Genomic DNA, 20790 nt, shown 5'->3' on the forward strand with positions numbered 1-20790 from the left:
CATATACTTATGTGTGTATTAATTTCTATGCATTTAGTTTTACTTAACTTGGAATTAGACATAAATCCGCTAAATGTATACATAAAAATTACCACTAACTCTTACTTGTTTTGTTACAATTAACATTATGTGTTTGATAAATAGAAATCAAGAAATTTGTATAGCATAAAGTAAATATTATTTAGTGACATGCTAACTTGTTCCTAAAGCATAATTTACTGGTGAAGATATTACATTTGTGTTATAACTAAATAAAGAAAATACAACTATGAAATCAAAAGGTGTTTCTTCAGATGCTTTATTGAAATCCCAAATGTATATGAACAATTTTTCTTTCTAGGGAAGAACACTCAAAAGGCTAGATCCTAGCAAAGCATCTGCCATTACCATTGGTAGTACCACTCTTACAAATAAGATTTTGGGTTGTAGCAAACCATTACATGGTACAGAACATTCTGAACATCAACAAAACTGTTTGGGAACAAATGCACCTAATGATATTGCCATCCCAAGTATTTCCCCAGGATGAATTAATTTCCCAGAAACTATATTTCCCGGTTGTCTACCAACCAGATAAAAAAACATGCACTTTCACATAAAAAAGTTACATGTCAAAAGTATCCATTCTGGAACATTTAGCTACTATATTGTAGTCAGTTGCTTGACACAGATAGATAGTTAAAGTCAAATCGTCCTTATGTGAACGTAGATAAAGAAAAGAAAACCTTCATGGAAAGTCTCTGAACATTTGGTTACCCCACAAGGTCTGACAAACTGTGACCCTCAAATAAACCCAGAAGGTCTTATAATCTCTGACCCTCAGATCACCCAACAAAATATAGCAATTAACGACCCTCAGGTCTACTTCATAAAACTTCTGACACTCAGATAATCCTAGATGTGTAGCAACTAACATTTACATCACTCCAAAATTATTGATATTTGAACTTCAGATTATTCTACAATTCTGAAGAACTCTTAAAAACCTTTAATTCACTTCTCAAAATCTAAAAAAAACTCTGAATCTTTTATCAAAAAATGTTCGTACATCATTAAAAGTGTGATTTGTTTACTTTTGGTTACCACATACGAGCTGATGGCTTCAGAATAACCAAAGTTTTGAAATACTATACTCTTGAATTATCTTACAAAATCTGATGTTTCTTTATCCTCAGATTCATAACACAATACTACATATTTAATCACTTCACATGGTCTTAAACATGACCTTAATTTCTTCTATAAATCTGTAGCTATCTCTTTTTTTGCAGATACTTGCCAAGAAAATATATCAAGCTTGCAATACTCTTATCCATTCACCAATATTACAAATACATTTACAAAACCAAACAACATTAAGATCCTTCCAAATAGCTAGTAGTTAGTTTTGTGATAGATGTTCTGATTAACAACTCTATGCTAACATTTCTTACACATCTTGAACAATTCAATAATTACATTTTAATTTCTAAATTTATCCTCATTATATAGTAATAAATTTTATATGTACAGTATATTTAATCCTGAACAGAGATACTTGTACATTGAACAAAAAAAGATAAGTAATGTAAACCTAAAAAACAAAAACAAACAAGAACAGAATAAGAAAGCCACTGTAAGAGATTGATGCTGTGAAGAAGACAGTTCTGACAAATTTGATAAAAATCCACATAAAGCATGAAGATTTTTAAGCATACACATTTCAAATTACAACTGCTACAGAATTTAAAACATTTCTTAAAAACATAATGATATTGTAAAAACAGGTTAATTGACTTGGATCATTTACCTTTCCACAACTAGAAATGTTAATCATGTTTAATCAAATTACAAACTCTCTTCAGCACAATTCTGCATGATTTTAGCATAACATCTTAGTGTGAGTCACCAATAACACTGATTCTATGATATCTACGAGTGAGCTGATACTACCTCTTCAGCTCCTACTTATTCAAACAATTTTGTTCTGATCCTTACTACAATGTGCATATTAAACAGAGGCATTTATTCAGAAGTTTTGGATAAATCCCTTAAGCTTAGTTTCAATTGTATACAAAAAAAAACATGCACCCCCCTTTTCAAAACTGTGGATAAAAAACATTAAAATTTTTTGAAAGTTTCATGTTTACTTCAAGAGGAGCTATTTACATATTAAACAAATGCTGTTTAAAATGTCAGTAATAAATTTAGAGAACTTTTTTATCCCACAAAACTTGAATGTTTTCCATAAATAATCCCTTGCTGGTCCTAATGATTAAATTACTTTAAAAAAAACAACAACCGAGTGTTTAATTCTGTGACTTTTTTTATAGATTTCCAAAATGAGTCTAAGTTGTAAACAGCAGTTATTAGTTTGAAATAATTCTACACTAATGTATTTTACAGAACCTTTAATACAAGTTTCTTCAGCCATATTTTAAACTCACCAACAGGCAAAAATCTTTGAATGACAAGTAAATAAAGAAATAAAAAAATGTCAGCAGCTACTCAACCATAACTGTTCAAAATATTTATAGTAAATTCACTGTCAAATCTGTTAATCCCTTGCTCTGTATGAGTATTAAGCTATGTTTTGTAATTAGAAAATTATACTTGTTTGACGTTCAACACCACGGTTACAATGGAAATACTCTAATCAACATCATTATAATGCATCCACAAAGATGATATAAATGTGTTAAGTAATTTGTCACCACAAAACTGTAGTTACATACCAAGGGAAAAGAAACCTACTATTGTAAGATAAATTACAACTGTAGAGAGACTAGTCAACATTTCTATAAAGAAAGAGATAAAGTCACTTAGTGACTGGTTCAAATTAATGCCAAATGGCACTGAACAGCAGTATTAAGAAAAGCATAAATCTGCTACTGCATGAGTAACAGTGGCCATAATTCTTAGTCAATATTATAAAAAGTACAAACTAAACTTCAGTTTCACTTATCATAGTATAACAAAACACATACTGTAAGAGAAATTAAAATATTGGTGCCAAAGTTACAATATCAGAAAAACTGTTAAAACACAGAAGTTACTGTTAATTTTTACATAATGCTGCAACAAAAGGCTGAAATAATGTTCATGGTTTTGTGTATTACTGAGTTTAGTATGCTTGTAAACATCAAAAATGTTATATTTTTTGTAATATTCATTATCATTGTTTCAATGAAATTATAAAAATGTTACAGTTTCATGTTAGATACTGTCAGATTTACACTAAACTGTTATTGCAGTACATTATATGACATTAAATATCAGGTAACATCTGCTATAAGGTCAGTGTTTCATATTGTCACTATTTATAAGTGCAATTCTCTCCAAAAAAAACTTTCATGTGAAAAAAAAAAGATGAAGAAAACATAATAATAATAATTTGTTAAAAGCCCACACAAAGTTCTTCACACCAAATTTTACTTCAAGGTTGCAGCAGGTGTGCACGAGTCTAGAATCATCTTGAGATCAGTTTGTGCTTGAACAATGGTCATGACCTGAAAAAACAACAACAGAAGTAAGATGCTTAATCTTATTTGACGTTTGTTCTTCTTTTCAGCAAAATAAAGCACTTATATTGATATAAACATAATGCACGTAACATCAGGGTTCTGTTTAAAATAAAGACAAATATACATACACAATGATCACACTTAAAGAGCAATGAAGAAAAAAAACAGATGCATGTAATGTATTCTTTGACTTCTGAAATTAATACATATTTTCATATAGTATTCTATAGCTAACACTGGTTTACACTAGTTAAAACCATAAATTGTGAAAAGTCCCTATATTCTTGATTTAACTATATTGAGTATAATATCAAATAATAATTGATTTTTACTCATACTATGAGCCTGTTTCAAACTAATCTTGCTAAAATTATTTGGACAAAAAATATTTAAATTAAATATTAAATCAATTCTTAATATTCCTGAGAACAGTATTTTAATAAAAAAAGTAAATTTAGAAGAAGTTTACAGAAATCTCAAGCTGCGATCTTGTGTTGACTAATTATTTAATATTTTCTAATACCAATATTCTTTTGCAACAGGCTTCTAATAGCCTTTAGCCTGACCATTTTATTTACTTTAGTTAGATACAATTTACTATTTTAAATCTTTTATTATCTAGTTTCATACTTTCACTTTAAGTGTTATTAATTTTCCAGTAGTGTTTCAGTAATTTCTAAGCATGTGCACAATCAATGCACTTTGACAGTTACAAGACTTTCAGTTTTGCATAGTGACTGGAAAATGTGGAAACGTTAAGTTTTAAAATGTATTGAATAAAAGAAAAATAAACTACTATAATAACAAGTTTAATTGTTTCGCTGTTAAATATCATGACTAACAGAGAATATGCTTGAACTTGGATGGAAATGAATTTCCATTGTATTGTACTAATAAGAACTGGTTCACAAATGGAAGCAAAATGATTTTTTTCTGGGAAAGAAAATTAAGATGATACATAATATTTCATAGTTTGCATGTACTTATAGGAAGCACTAGTTTAAATATAACAGTAATTGAGCTTAGTTAAAATTGAAGTTTTTAACTTTTTATTATTTGTTTTAGTTTTCAGTGTTGACTGAAGGATGGAAACCATTTTCAACGATAAGAAAAACAACTTCAGATAATTATCTTTTAACTTTTCCAATATTTTGGCTTACACCTTTTCAAGTCTTTAGATACCCTAGGTTTTGTAGCCTGTGACATTGAAAGTCCCTTCAAAAAGGCATAAACTGAAATGTTGGGTAGAATATATATATAAAAATATCTGAAGTTATTTGTCATTTTCATTGAAAATGACTTTATATTGGGCTTAATCTGACTTTAGTATGTATACACATTTATAAATGTTTCAGAAAACTTATGAAAAAGAATTAGTTTAGAATGCAATTTCATCTCAACAGAAAATAAAATTACACACTGAGAGACAGATGGAAAATACCAGAAAATAACTACACGTCAGAAAAAAAATACATGTGCGTGTGTGGTGTGTGTATACTTATTTCATTCTAGTATAATTTGTCTGCTGTGATAATACTATTACCATATTAATTTGAGCTTTTACTACCATAATGGGGGTTGGAACACGAAGTTCAGGAGGTAAGACTTTCTTTCCACCTCCATACATAGGACTTTTTCTTATTTATTTTTCACTTCTCTTCTACTGAGAGCAGAACCTTCACACAACTGTTTGCAAGCAGTGACAGGTGATATAGATGTGGGATGTTTTAGGCTTGAGCACCCACATTTTTATTATTTTTCTTTCATTATCTTACCTAACAACTTTCTAATTTCATGATTTTAGTTACTTGTATAATAATAAATAGTGAAAACAAATAAAAAATCCAGTAATTAAATATCAAACATTTATATTTTCAGTAAAGCTTTATATTTATTTGTTATTCTTTGTACTGTAACATTATACTTATTTCTCCAGGTTGTAGGTAAGTAATCAAAGTATAACTAAAAAAAAAAAGTTGCAAAATAAAATGTATAGTATTGTTAGTAGTGATTACAAAATTTCAAGGTACTTATGGTCAGAGTTTACACTCTCACATTTTCACAGATATTTTTGTAGTTATTTTATTGCTAGTAAGCGAGTTAAAAACTAGAAGGAACAAAATGAATAGTACTCTGTTCTTTTCAGTACGGATAGTAAAGTTCCAAGTAAATCTCCTGAGAGTTTCTTCTAATCTTTTTACACCTATTTCCTATTGTTATTCTACTGTTAGTGGCTGAAGTAGAAACCTGCCAAATATAAAGTAATGAATAACCATTCCTGTTTAGGTGTTACCGTACGTTGACACTATCAACATCAAACAAGTTCATGCGGCACAATTCCCAGAATTTTCCCTGCTTAGAAAACACAGCAGGATAGGATATATCAACTTGTTGACATTATAATGGTTACAATGACAATTGTCTAAAGTATCATAAAATATTTATGACTTTGTAGAAGGTCCGATCCGATCCAATAAATCAAAAAGCAGAAGTATCCTACAGAAACTATTCGGATCGCAGCTCCAAGAACACAGTGGGATAGAATTTGCCAACTTCTTTACAATACAGTGGTTGCAACAAAAATTTTCTATAGTACTTTATAAAAGTGAGAAAAAATATTTATGATATGGCTCTGTACAAAGTATAAAGTTGCATCTTATCCAATAAACTTGCTAGTTATCTTACTTGGTGATTGGGATTTAGTATTTGTAAAGGTGTAAATGCTTATGAACGTCCTGTTTCCTATATTATCATGTTTACACAGTAACCAATAAATGTGTAGTTTCCAGTAATATAAATATGGCTCATTTTGCTGGGCTAGTATTCTTCCTTCTTGATTGTAAATTGAGAAACAAATTATTCACCAGCAAACTGCAAGTTCAATCAGGTGTTTATGCAAGTAAGTAATCATCATTTATAACATATATAGAATTTCTAATCAATAGAAATGTGATGATGTACAATGTGTAACATACATGTAATGATATGCAATAGAAAATATGTAATAAAGCCTTATATTTTTTCCTTCTAGTAATGGAACCTGAACTTAAAGAAAAAAAAAACAAAAAAACTGAAGAAGGTCAATGACACAAGAGAAAATTGAGTTCCTCCTAAATATGTCATTTTCTTCTGATGAAGGAGGCCTGTCAGAGGCATCTGAAGAAGTTGATTCTTCTTTTGTAATGTCTCTGACAGAAGTTCTTCATAAAAGTCAATGGCCGAAAAATATGGAACCAGCTCTTCATGATTCTGTCCTGTGGACAGATCAGGTTATAGCTGGTGCAAGTTCACTAAGAACCACCACCACCAAAAAGAGTCAGGACAGGGAGAAGAAGGAGGGGCAGAGCTAAACCTGTACAGGAGAAACCTCTCCCTTGTAATACCTGGAGGTGGAGAGAAATCGTTGAAAACAAACAAACTACATTATCAGAGGTGAACCTGTTTACTGACAGGTTGTCTCTGCTATAGATTCTGTTGATTTTTAAAACTTTTTTTTATGATAGAAATTATACAATTTATCACCAATGAAACAACTTAAAAAAACAACTGTGAAATGGACTAATGTTAATACTGAAAACATTTTAGCCTACTTTCATCTCACTATAGCTACGGGTCTCAAGCCTCTTCCTTCTCTTTCTGACTACTGGTCTTCTTATCCTCTTTTTCATACTCATGGGTTTACTAATACCTTATCTAGGGACAGGTTTTTTGCTATTCATAGATACTTACATTTCAATAGCAATACTAATACTTTACCTGAAACTTCTCCAAACTATGATAAACTTTTCAAAGTAAGACCTATTGTAGACCTTCTTCTGAAATTCTGTATTTCTCACAATTCTTCTAACAGAGAACTGTCTACAGACAGACATAAACTGTAAAATTGGTGTCCTTCAGCACATGCACAAGAAACCTGTCAAGTGTGGTATCAAGTTATGGGTCCTGGCAGAAGCTATGAGTGGATACTGTCTTAAATAAAAAAGCTACACAGACAAAGAGGGACAAATGCCAGCTAGGGGTCTTGCAGACAACATTGTGATGGAACTGATGGACAAGTACAACAGATTAGGACACTGGGTTTTCATGGATAATTTTGACACTTCCCCTCGTTTACTTGACATGCAGGAAAAACATTGTATTTCCCACAGGAACTGGCAGCTACAAACTTAAGCAAGAGAGAGAAGCATGTTTTTTTAAATGTGGAACTTTGACAGCTGTAAAATGGATTGACAAACGACACATTTATGCCCTTTCCATATTTCACTCTAGTACTATGACAACTGTGACAAGAAGACGGAGAGACACTGAAGTTACAAAACCTCAGTTGATTGTGGACTCCAACAAGTTCATGGGTGTGGTGAACCTGAATGACCAACACATAAACTACTATTCTACTGGACAAAAGACGATAAAGTGGTATAAGGAACTGTTTTTTTTTCGACTTATGGACTTTACAATTGTAAATGCTTACATACTTCACAAAATGCAGACCAACCAGCCAACATCGTCCCAGAAAGTCTTCGGAATGGATTTGGTCACTTGGCTTGTTCAGCCTCTGCTTCAAAGCAGACCAGATCCTTCTGGTATACCACTTTCAAGGACTGTTCAGGACTTTTCAACTCTTAGATTAACTGATGGAAGGCATTACCCCAAACTTGTTGAGAAATGTGATAGGAAAAGATGAAGACTGTCTTACTAACAACAAGATACAAATGAAATGTAAACTTTGTAACGAGTTTCTTTGTGTGAAACACTTTGAAGAATATCGCACTACTGCTATTCTTTAAAGAAGTTAAAAGTTTCTGCAATTTATTTTTCCTCTGTTTCTTATTTTATATTTTGGTTTTTGTTAACAAAATAATTTTGCACAAGTTTTCATTGTATTTAAAGTAATAATGTTCCTTTTCATGTGTTATTTGTTTGTACAAATATTCACTATGTCATACAGTTTTATGTACATTGTTTTCCATATATATGTGATTACCTTTTATTTGAAAATAAACTAATGTGTTCTAAAACTTATTTTCTTATTTTTAATATTGGTTTTGTAGTGAATCATTTTTATGGAAATTTTCCTTGATATACACACCTTTATAAAGATGTTCCTTTTCATGGGTAAGATCAGTTGATCAGTGATAAATTTATTTCTTAGACGTTCACAAATTACATATATAAACTATTCCTGAATTGCCAAGTCTTTAGTTTTGTATTTGTTTTTATTCTACCTCAATGTAAACGAGTAGAAACATAACTCAAGTTTTTACTTTGTAAAATACAGTAACATATTGGCTTCCATACATTACATGTGTGTATGTGTATTATAATCTACAATTTGATACCAAACCTATTGACATACGTTTATAAAATAATAGCTAAATAAAATGTTGAATGTAAATCTAGAAACATGATGACATGCCCTCTGACCCCTACCCATCTCAATAGGGTTACTAATGCAACAGACACTTGTATCATTTTATCTTTTGTGACCTCCATTACTTGAACATTCCACACAAAAATACAATCAATAAAATTAGTTAAGTTGATATTATCCATTATCACAATTTTTTTAGTTTGACCACTGGATAATGGTTTTTTGCTTCCAACATGACAATAACTTACCATCTGGTTTTGAACTGTCAGCAGCATTCCAACTGTTCTCTTCTTCTTCAAGCTGTTGCAACCACTGTTTTTCTATATCATTATAATCCCCCTCCTCCTGAAAATTAGTATTGTAATACATATAACATGTAGAGACTACTTTCGATATACTTAAATATTAAAGCTGACTGATTATTTGTGTAGTTATATTCACACTTATAAAAGCAAGTTACTTTCACACATCATGCTCAGTTAAGACAATTGCCACTTTAATAGCTGGGTTTAAATGATGCTACTTTATTTTGTCCAAGTTTTCACTTCTTCATAAAATGATAAGGATGTGGGTAATGGTGAGTACTTCAATCAATTCTTTTTAATTCTTGTCTTTAATACTGAACTCACTCTAGTAGACACAGCAAAAGTAAATGTGTTAAGAGATACAATTTAGTATTGAAAAGTATGGGAAAATGAACTTAATCGTGCAAAGTACATTACACAATCGGACAGCACAGTCGATAGATAATTCAAAAAGCCATTTCACAAATTAATGATAAAATAAACCTCCCTCTCCCTCTTCTCGTGTATATATAATTATATGTATCATGTCCAGGTTCATAATACACCTTATCTGTGAGATAGCACGTCTACATGATATTGTGATAACGACAAATTATAACAGGAACAATTCCAAGCACAGCACGAGACTTTTAATGTAAATAATTCTTCATAAAAGCACATGAGCAGAAGTCAGAAGTTGAAATGTTATCACTTACATATTTCTTTCATATGTCTTGTTGTTTTGAGATTCAACAGTTAGTTTCAGAACTAAAAATCCTAAATCAGATATACACAGGCTGCTTACTTCTTATTTTAATCCTTGCCTACCACAGTTTATGTAGACTAATAATTACTTGTGGTAATGAATGATATACCTTTCTTAGTGCCCTTGCTAACAAACAGTTTGAATATTTCTATTTTAAAATTCCATACATATAATTAATTAAAAATAAAGGTAACTGAATAAGAAAAGAAAGTCTTACAGAACTTAAAACACGTTCTTTGTGCTGTATTGTTTGTTCTACTGCCCACAGCTCTTCTTTCAATCGATGACTTTCTGCAGTATCCTCTGGTGAACTGATCTGTTCATTGGAAAAAAAAGATAAACAATTATTTGTATTTATAAAGAACTATCTCAGAAGAGATAAAATGAGAAAATCGTATTAGGAGTCTAATATTACAAGAAAACTAGCAAGATGTATCACTAATAATGTTGTAAAACTGAACAAAATAAGGGTGTAAGTTAGGAAAGCAAAACATAACATAGTAAGGAAGACAAATACACAAAAAATGTACAGATATAGGTAACAAAATACAAGAATATCACGATAATTAGATAATAGTGCAAAAATTCATGGAACTCATAATAATCAGACAATGTTTGAAATCTTTTGAGGGAGAAAACTTTTTTTTTAACATTTAACATTACATTAAGTCACACAACAAGTCATTTAGCTGGAAAAGTTTATGGATTCCAAAGGGATGAAATAAGTCTGCAAAGTTCCTATGACAATAAGAGAAAAGTTTTTATAAAATCAACTATATTTGAATTCAATCACACAATGGTGAAACTGGCATACATTCACAGATACAACCAATGCACATTTAAGCTAACTTATTCCTTCATCTAGATGAACTTGCTCCAACACTGAACCACCAGATTCACTTGAACATGATGAAAGTTCTGTGAAACTGCCAAGACAGAAACTCTGAGGAGAGGCCTGGTGTATGGGAGCTGCAGAGGACCCCACCACTGGGGTCCAGGGGCAAAGTCCCCATGAAGCCATAAAATATTTAGCATTTTACAAGTAAAAATGACTGCCCTCTACATTAAGTGCACTTTTAACATTCCACCAGTTCATTAGTAATAGATTCCGAAAACTTATAAAGAGATAATCTGTCTGAAGAAAATAATCTGTGTGCAATAATGTGCACTTTCTGCACAATGTACAGAAAGGTACTTCAGGTTGATCTGTTTTTTTTTTCACACAAAGATTCATATTTTACAGTTTAACCTGAACAAATGAAAAAATTGCAAATTTAATCTACATAATATATTTGTAAGTTTCCTCGATACAGTCAGGAAATCAGAATCACCAAAATCCACCTTATATACATCACATGAATTAAAACATATATGTTGTTGTTGTTGTTGCCTCTACCCATCTCTTATAATATCTGATACTACTAATTATAATTTATTCACAAGTCACAGTTCTAATTCCATTCATTACTGAAGGAATAAAAACAAGTTCTCTCATAAAAATTGTCACCAGTATAATTTTTACAATTCAACAACCATGATTTTTTACAATACAAAATATGAAAACTACAAGAATAAGACCTTAAAAGTCAACAGTATTATAGTTAGTAGGCCTATGGGTGAGACAATACTAAGATCTCTAAACCTAGGCCTAAAGCTAAACAACACAGGTCAGAAGGATGGTAGGGCTACTTGAATTTTAAGCATATTAAACTGTGGAAGACTGTATCTAGATATTAGATCTATTTAATTTAAAATTACGGTCATCACCATAGTTACATTAATGTTAGTATCTAGGCATTCCAATATATCATCACACAGACCTGTTAGTGTCAGCAGGTTGCTAATTGCATCTTGATAAGTAATGTTAGGATAGTCAGTATTATGTTAATACTAAAATGTTTAACTTCATCTTCAAGTGTGATTTTTTTTTGTGACACACTGTTATGGGATGTCCATCCATTTAACCATTCCCATCATCATTTTTTTATATTCTGGCATCACAAACAGATGTTTTTTTAGTAACTGATTCAGAGAGGAACAACATTTTCACAGATTTGGGCCTATCAACAGCTGATTGATATGTTTACATGTTTTCTTCAATATATTTGTAAAAGGGCCATAAATCATTAATTGGAATGTCACAACATTGCTTAGATGGCATGACCTAAAGAAAGACAGTTCAAAAGTGCTCTTAAGACAACATACAAGTATTTCTTTTAAAATAAAGACAATTCTTACATACCTGAAAATTTTCCACAGTATTCTGTAACTGTTCCATTTCCTGAGTCCCTACTTGACATATATTATGTGCAGCCAGTCTAGAAAATTCAAACACTTTATCTGTTGAAAACAATCATAAATTGTTAGAAATAAATTAAAATATCTAATATTAATATTTTAATGTCTAGACTTTATTTCACATTTTGATTTTCTGTGGCCTGTTGTAATAAATGGACAATTATGAAAGCACATAAAAAATTACTAAATATTTTGAAAAACAAACCTTGACTGAAAATAAAAAACAACATATATCATTGCTGATAAATTTTCAGATATTTACAAATATAAGTATGTATTTAATTGATTGAATATTATTTCCTATTAATGCAGATCAAGAACATTTTCTTATATGAATCAAATTTTCATCTAATTAGCTTGGACATTTTCTACAAGGGCTGAATAGTGAAATAGAATTGATGTAAGGTTAGAAAGTGCGTAGCCAATATTTAAAGCCTTCCAGTAATATTTTTTGAGGTGGTCAGGCCAAAAGATAAGTAATTTGACTTGAATATTCATGAGTATTTAACTATAGTATATCTGACACTTTTATTTAAGAGGAAAAAAGCTGGAAAATTATTAACTTTTGTAATTTTCTCAATTCAGAAAGAAAATAGTTTTAATTTCTACATTTTTAAAAAATCTGAAATTCAACTTAAGAAAACTCTTTGATCACACTAGGATTAAGGTTCATTCTAATGTTAATTTTCAAACAGAACTACACAAAGTCACAGCATTTAAAATGAATAAATAAATCATTAATGGTGAGCTCATCTAATACACTAATGTATGAGTTCTCTTATTCTAAGTCAGTTTTTTTGGAAATTTTAAAAAAGTATTGTAATTCATTTTTGACTCGCTAGCTAAGTCAGGTAAATAAGTAGCTAGTTAAAACAGAGAGGAAGAAAAACTTTGTTAAAGAGAAACAACAATATATATATATATTTAGATTAATAGTCTATGATCTGTTTTCCTCAGAACAATGTCATTGGTAATGCAGTGATGCAATAACCTACTGGGTCTAAGCTGTCTCTCACAGATAACTCCAAGTAATTTTTGACATGTCAGATTTTAAATACTTGTCTGTATGAAAATGTAAATTGTACGCATGGCCTAAGATTCATTTCCAAGCAGCGGCATGGATTGGATTTTTATTATTATTATTTGTTTAAGATAACTTTCTATAACTCAGTATCAGAAACACCTTTGTAACTAGCTGTGTTGATAAATTCAGTCCAGAAGTTACTCTTATAGTTTGTAATTTTTACTTCTTAAATTAGTTCCCTTAGTTGCTTGATCTGAACACCACTAAATAAACTTTCAAACTGAAGGAAGTGACAATATTCTGAAGTGAAAACAATGTAGAATCATACATCATTCAATAGTTTAAAACATTTGAAAGATTTACTGGCAATATGTGAAAGAGAGGATGTAACGGATGGGTCTGATTTTCTAGTTTATGACTCTGTAAACAAAGATTGAAGGCCTTTGTAATATCTACATTATAATGAGTAATTTGCATTAAATTCCATACTTCAGAGGTGATAAATAAATTAGAGAAGGGAGAAGACCTAGAGAACAAATGTCACAATTCTCATACTAGAGGAAATGGAGGATTTTTTAAAATATTTCCTTATGAAATTAAGAACTTAAAACTTATATAATATTACAATTTGATTTCTTAACTTGATGCCAAGTTTTATTGTTTATTCATATAAATTGATAATAAAGTAGTTTAATCAAATTCTAAATGTAACTCTGTAAAAGATCATGATATGCACACTTTGACCAACCTGTTGAGAAAGGGTTAAGTCTGTTCTTCTCTCTCTCTCATATCACATAAATTTCTTTCTTTGTTTTGGCAAGTTACATTTAGTAAAACAATTTAAACATAAATTTATTACTATCAATGCAATTTAATGAGAATGAAATTTTTAAAGTTATTAGTTCAATGTATGAAACACTCAAAGCCAACAATCTGAAAACTACCTATAAAATTAGGATTTCAAATTAAAGACTTGTTTACTCTTTCCCTTCCATTGCAATGTCAGCAAAAGAGTTAGGATTGTGTCACATTTGATTGTTTGAATTCTGATACATTCTAAATTTTAAGTGAAAATGGTTCTTAAGTAAACTACAAAGTAATTTTTTCAACCAAATACTGACCTGTACCTGAAATGGTTTAATGCACATTGCTCTGCAGATACTTGAGACAGAATAAGGGAAACAATTGTTTTTCAGTTAGAAATCAATGTTACAAGTTAACTACTCAATACTGAAGTGATGTAGTACTTACGTAGTGTGTAAAGTTGATAGAGGTTCACATTCCATGTTTAATGGAACAACTATAGGAGAGGATTCCATTACTGCTCCCACTGGAACAAACTGTTCTGGTCCAGTAGGGATAAATGCAAAAGGTACAGCAAAACCTGCCACATAAATGTGAGTAAAAAATAAATAAACAAATGATTATTAAAACATTAGAAGAGAAGTTTAAAATTTGGAAAACATTTAGAATGGTTTAAGAACATAAAATGTTTTACATTGTGTCGTGCAGCATCTCATTCTACTAATTTACTATTACAGATCACAGAATATGGGACTACACACAAGTTTCAATGTGAAACTATAACAAAACGTAACAGAAGGAGGGATAAGAGTAGTTCTGAATGGTTTTTAACGTTAATACATGAATTTTTATTTCAAACTTTAGATTGTAAGGTTTGAAATTCTAATAGTTTAGAAGATTAATGTAAAAGACATAGCACAATAAGTAAAAATATACATTTATATTTTGAAAAATTATAAAATGTATATAAAAAAAGTAATGAAAAAACTTGTTTTCACTAGATTTAATCTTTTTATCCAATGGTTTATAAACCCATTGATATTGAGGTTTTATAAGTTAATGAGAATGTAACTAATTGTTGAAAAATCTACAGCCAAAACGTGCCAGCCCTCAAGAAGTTAATTTGAGGCTCTGCTGCATTGTAAAATATGTTTTATACACAACTAGTTTTCATTCAAGAGAATAAGTTTTGTCTTATGAATGGTAAAAATATCTTGCAGCCCTTGAGAGCATCTGAAGACCATACATAAGATTAGTTTAAAATGATAAAAACCCTATAACCTGAGTGCTTTCGAAAGGAGGACCTTTTTACTTCAGGGTTATAAGTTTTTAGCATTTTATATTAAGACTTCTTGAACTAAACGTTTTTCTGATATCATGAACATAAAAAAAAACACATTAATATAAATGCAATCCACTAGTAGTAGTATGTACAACTTGTCTCTCAAAGTCGGTTTTTCAGCCTTGATAATAGTTTCGTACTTGAATGAACAACATAATGATATTTAACATGACTAGGTCCATATTATATATACATATATATTAAATAGAAAATGGAATTTACCCTCTAACTTCAGTACATCACCAAATCTCTTCCAAGACTAGTATATCATTAAACAGGTTGTCAGCTTTACACAAATACTACCTACTTCTTTTCTGCTAGACATGAATCTCTGGCTAGTATATCATACTTTAAAGCTTTCATTCAACAAACTAACCTTCACTTATGTATTTTTGTTCTATAGTTTGTTTTTGTTTAGCACTATTTGCAATGAACTGAACCAAAATATGAAAATATTTGGGTCCAGCACAAAAACATATACAATCCACCAAAGAAAGAATGCTATTTCATTAAACAAATAAGCATGAAACAAAAAAAATGGTACAAGATGACCATTAGTATTTAGCAGATCTGCCCTTTGCAATGTAGCAAAAACAGATAAACATTACATTTACAAAATCTGAGCCTGTGAGATTGACCCCAATTCCTGGACAAAAATTAGATGAACATTTCCTAGAAGTTAATTTTTCGAGAAGCTTTTGCTGGGAACAATCAATCTGATAAATGGTCAGCCATCATTTTCTGACTCGAGCTGAATAAGCAGAACCCAATCTTGCCTGAAAAGACTGCCTTGTCTGATAAGTTAATCACTGGTTTAGACACGTAGGAGGCCTTGTTCAAGAATAATGATGTACAGGCAACAGTGACCCATCCTACTAGATACTATTATCTCCTACTGTCCACAGCTAAGAGGATAGTTGATAAACCCAGGTTGATGTACAGGCAACAGTGACCCATCCTACTAGATACTATTATCTCCTACTGTCCACAGCTAAGAGGATAGTTGATAAACCCAGGTGCATCCATTGCCTGAGAATTTTTAAAATCTGGACCTGTTGGAAAAATTATAGTGTCCCCATCCAAAAAGGCAAGAAGATTATAGCATTTGTGATGCCCACCATGTTGACAAAGATAATGCCTGGGATGAGAAGTATCTTCTATCTAGCTATGCTATGAAGGTAACTCCCGTTGGTACTGGGGAACACTTGCATGTGTCCTGAAATAGTAGCTACAGTTTTATGTGGATCATTTTCAACACTTTTCCTCAAAGCACGAAGCAGCTGTTGTTCTATTGGTTTTGGATGCCTTGGCAGTGCAAAAACCATCTTTTTCCCAACATGACAAAAATTGTACTGTCATCCTATTCACTGTAGAATATGGTATTGTAAGTAACCTAGTGGTTTCTTGTTGACTTTGACTGCCTTCCTGTTGATCAACTACAAGACCTTGTGAAAATATGGTTAATTTCAAAGATCCATTCATTTGTGGCACGACTGTTTGTATTCTGTGGTCTTTAGCATGAAGCTGTACTTGTATTCATATTTTTGGATCATTTGTATGTGATGTCATGGAGATAGTTGATTTGTATTCTGAAGAGAAAGGATTGTTTATTTATTTGGTGTTAGGCTGTGTACATTTCAGACAACTAATACTAACTGCATGTTAACCCTTTCGCAACGGGGTGATATATTTCACATAACCTCGACTGAGGAAGGACATTTGTGCAACAACACACAAGATAACTCTGAGATGTCCTCACAAGACCTGGTAATATTTTATTAAAGATAAGTATCTTGAACACAAATATGACATTATTTTAATTACATTTATCTATGGTAGTTATTTGCACTCAAACTCTGAATAGTTCAAGTGCAAGGTGATTTTCATTTTAAGTATAAAAATACTTTTCTTCATCTTTAGTTTTCATATTTTGAATTAAAGGACTTAAACTTAGATAACATAAAACTTTGAATTATAACATAGATTATAATGTCAATTCCATTCACATACATTGATAGTAAAGGTGTTTAATTAAATTTTGAATGTAACACGGTGACTTGCACAGAAAAGTGTTTAAAAGGGGTACCCGTGTCAAGAGGGTTAAACACTATGCTTGTATTTAATTATTAAAGCAAGTATTTGTTATCATTTTCCCACTTACCCAATGCCATATGCATATGTAAAATGACATAAAATCCTGGAAAATATTAGTATAAAAAATATTATAGCTCAACCAAAATAAAAATGTTAACATCTTTAAAGGAATGATGAATTCCAAAACCAGTTCTATATAATGTCTCACCTTGGGGTGCTGGAGTGAAAATAGATGGTACAGCAGTAGCAGCAGACAAAGGATGACGCATCACACTGGTGGGGTTTGTTAAAGCACCAATTTGGGCTACACTCACTTGTATTGGAAGCATATGTTGAGGTCGAATCTTGCGGGATATAGGACCATACTTTGACACAAAGGGTGGGTCAAATGGTATGAACTGATCTTCATCTGTATATCCATGTCCTCCTCTGTAAATATAAAAGTCAAAATGTACTATTGAAACATGATCCAAAAATCGTAATAAAAGTAAATTAAGCTTTTAATATTACAGACACATGTATGGATGAGTAGGTGAATTGAATCCCTATACAAGAATGTCAGGTTTAAATAATATTTAATTGTCTTGCTTCAGGTAGGTCAAAGTGAACACATCACAACCTTTTAGAATTACATTCAAAATTTTATTAGACTACTTTATTATCATTGTATGCAAATAAACTTGGCATCAAAATGTAGTTAATATACCATATTTTAAGCTCCTAATTTTAAAAGTAAACATTTAGAAAAATCCTCAATCTCCCCTAGTATGAGAACTGTGACATTTGCTCTCTAGGTCTTCCCTCAGCTCATTTATTTACCACCCCTCCAAGGAGCATGAAATTCACTGTAAATTACTAATTCTAATATAAATATTACTCAGACAAAGCATAATTTTTATAGCCATCAATTTATATGTTATTGGAGCATAAACTAGAAAATTAGACCCACTTACCATGCCCACCTGTCACATCTTCTCTTTCACAAATTGCCAGTAGTTCTCTCTGACATTTTATACTACATTATTTATAGCCAATAGAAAACCAAAAGTTTTAATCTGTCAAATAATGTATTATATTGTGCTGTTTTCTGTACAGAGAATTGTCTATTTCATCTCCAGTTTGAAAGTGTTTCACACTATATTCACATTTACAAGCTTAGCTGAATTTTTATTGTTTGCTTTGTGCATATTATTCTGTGTTCTTAGGTGCATTATTGAACTAAATAAAAATCATTTAGTTAATAGTACCATTAGTATAAAAAAGTAGGCTTTAGTTTCATGAGCAATAAACACCCCCCCCCCAAAAAAAAAGAGGAAGCAGATCAGTACTATATTTCTTGTTTTTCATGTGTATCCTTTATCTATTATCACAAAAACAACTAAAATGTAAAAAATAGAAAATTATTAGGTTAGATAAGGTTAAATTAGGTAAGACAATGAAAAAAAATATAAAAAGGTTCTTCATGAGATATGCTTGTGGGTCACCTAATTCAATAGTTACATGAGCTGCACTCTACTGAGTGATTTTTTTTTTATAAGCTGCACATTTGCTGAGTGATTTACAACTTGTCTAGAAGGATTATTAGTTGGACACAGTTCAAAGGGCAATAAAACAATAAAATTAAGTATAAACAGATGTATACTGTTATGGGCTTTAAGCTATTTAAGAGAAAGAATTATAGTTACATGTTACAATGAGTCTAGAAAAAAAAAAAATAATTTAGATGTATTTCATATTTTTTATGGTGGTTATGAGGTTAGTCAAATTGACCAAATATGTGTAGAGTTAGAGTAGAGAACATAACAAATAAAATATAGTTTTCCTGGAAAAAAACATTTATTTACAAGATTTTATAGATTGTCACAAGAAATTTCACAATTTTCAAATAAAGAAAAGTATTTTTAATCTTAACAAAAAATCACTTTGCAACTGGAGCAGTCAACTTTCTGATATTCACATATCAATTTATTAGTAAAAATACTTAATTAAAAAGTTTGTAAATGATATATTGAAAAGTAATATATAATCTGAATAACACCATCACAGGTTATTTTCCATGAAAGTATTCTGTTTCAGCATTGCATGATTAATATGATCTGAATTTTCTCTACAAATTCTTCCCAGACCTCTATTTTTAACACAAGCAGACCTTTACAAAGCAAATAATGAGTGTGTTATACCCATTACCAGCTTAAATCATAGTAGAAAATGTCTGCTCCCAGAATTTTAAAAGCTCTTGTCACAATGCATAATAATTGACAAAAGATAATTTTATATTTCATTTCTTTGATCTATTAATCCTAAAACTTTATGTAAATTTCCACTTTCCATTTATAAGTTATGAGTGTGCAAAAATGTATGTTTATGCTTTACATCCTAGTTAGAAAAAATTCATATAAGAAAATAAAAGAGAATATTTTATAAGCTGATGTATACTAAATACATATCCTATATATACTATATATCCTAAAACTTTATGTAAATTTCCACTTTCCATTTATAAGTTATGAGTGTGCAAAAATGTATGTTTATGCTTTACATCCTAGTTAGTTACAAGAAAATAAAAAGAGAATATTTTATAAGCTGATATATACATGACGGGCAGAAAAATTATCTTCTACCAATACCTTACTGAGTGACTAGCATTATCTCAAACTATTTATTGTTAAATCTAGTCTTCTAGGCCTACTTGACCAAGTCGGCCTATTGTAATGTTAGTGCGATAAACCTATCAGTCAAAGGTGTAATCAAAAACCATATTAAACTTACAACCACTGAGTAGATGTTGATTTCTTTTGCATAGATTTCATTACTGAAAAATTATTTTAAAGCAAAGACAAGCACTTACTGCTTTCACAAAATTTAAAATGCTCTTCCGGTTTTTCTAAAAGTGCTAGGCATTACTTTTTTTTGCAATGGAGTTCTGCCAGTTTCTTGTGTAGTGCTAAATCTTATAGTTGACTGACAGTACATGTGCTCAACAAGCATCTCTAAATAAAATTGCTTTGATTTTATACTAGGTTTCAAGCCATAAAATATACACAATGGTGCATAACTAGAAGTTCAACCTGTTAAGCATCACTGCAAACAAGAGAAGGATGGAAGAATAAGATATAATGAAACAGGATCCTGTACACTCATCTAGCAGTATTAACCCTTTCTATAAGGGTCACAGTTGAAAGGCCATGTCAAAATGGGATTGAGCATGCAATTTGACCCTTTTGATACAGGTCACAGGTGAAAGGCTATGTCATCTCGTTTGTTGACTTGCATTCAAAACTTTATTGAACTACTATTTCATAAA

General features: G+C 30.7%; 1 protein-coding gene across 3 annotated transcripts in view; it reads right to left on the minus strand.

Annotated features, from left to right (window-relative positions):
* Window positions 1-280: 280 nt before the first annotated feature.
* LOC106464116 (roquin-2-like) overlaps window positions 281-20790 on the minus strand; it is a 62081-nt gene continuing 41571 nt past the window's right edge. For 2 of the 3 annotated variants that reach the window (XM_022391798.1, XM_022391800.1), the window contains 6 exons: window positions 17695-17915; window positions 14498-14630; window positions 12167-12242; window positions 10142-10240; window positions 9123-9219; window positions 281-3488 (listed from right to left, as the gene is read on the minus strand). In XM_022391798.1, coding sequence (XP_022247506.1) covers window positions 3460-3488; window positions 9123-9219; window positions 10142-10240; window positions 12167-12242; window positions 14498-14630; window positions 17695-17915 — 655 coding nt within the window. In that variant the 3' untranslated portion in view covers window positions 281-3459. Of the gene's footprint in view, window positions 3489-9122; window positions 9220-10141; window positions 10241-12166; window positions 12265-14497; window positions 14631-17694; window positions 17916-20790 lie in introns of those variants that run through there. The other variant, XM_022391799.1, reaches the window with a different exon arrangement.

Source organism: Limulus polyphemus, unplaced genomic scaffold (assembly GCF_000517525.1).
Source record: "Limulus polyphemus unplaced genomic scaffold, Limulus_polyphemus-2.1.2 Scaffold1564, whole genome shotgun sequence".
NCBI lineage: Eukaryota > Metazoa > Arthropoda > Merostomata > Xiphosura > Limulidae > Limulus > Limulus polyphemus.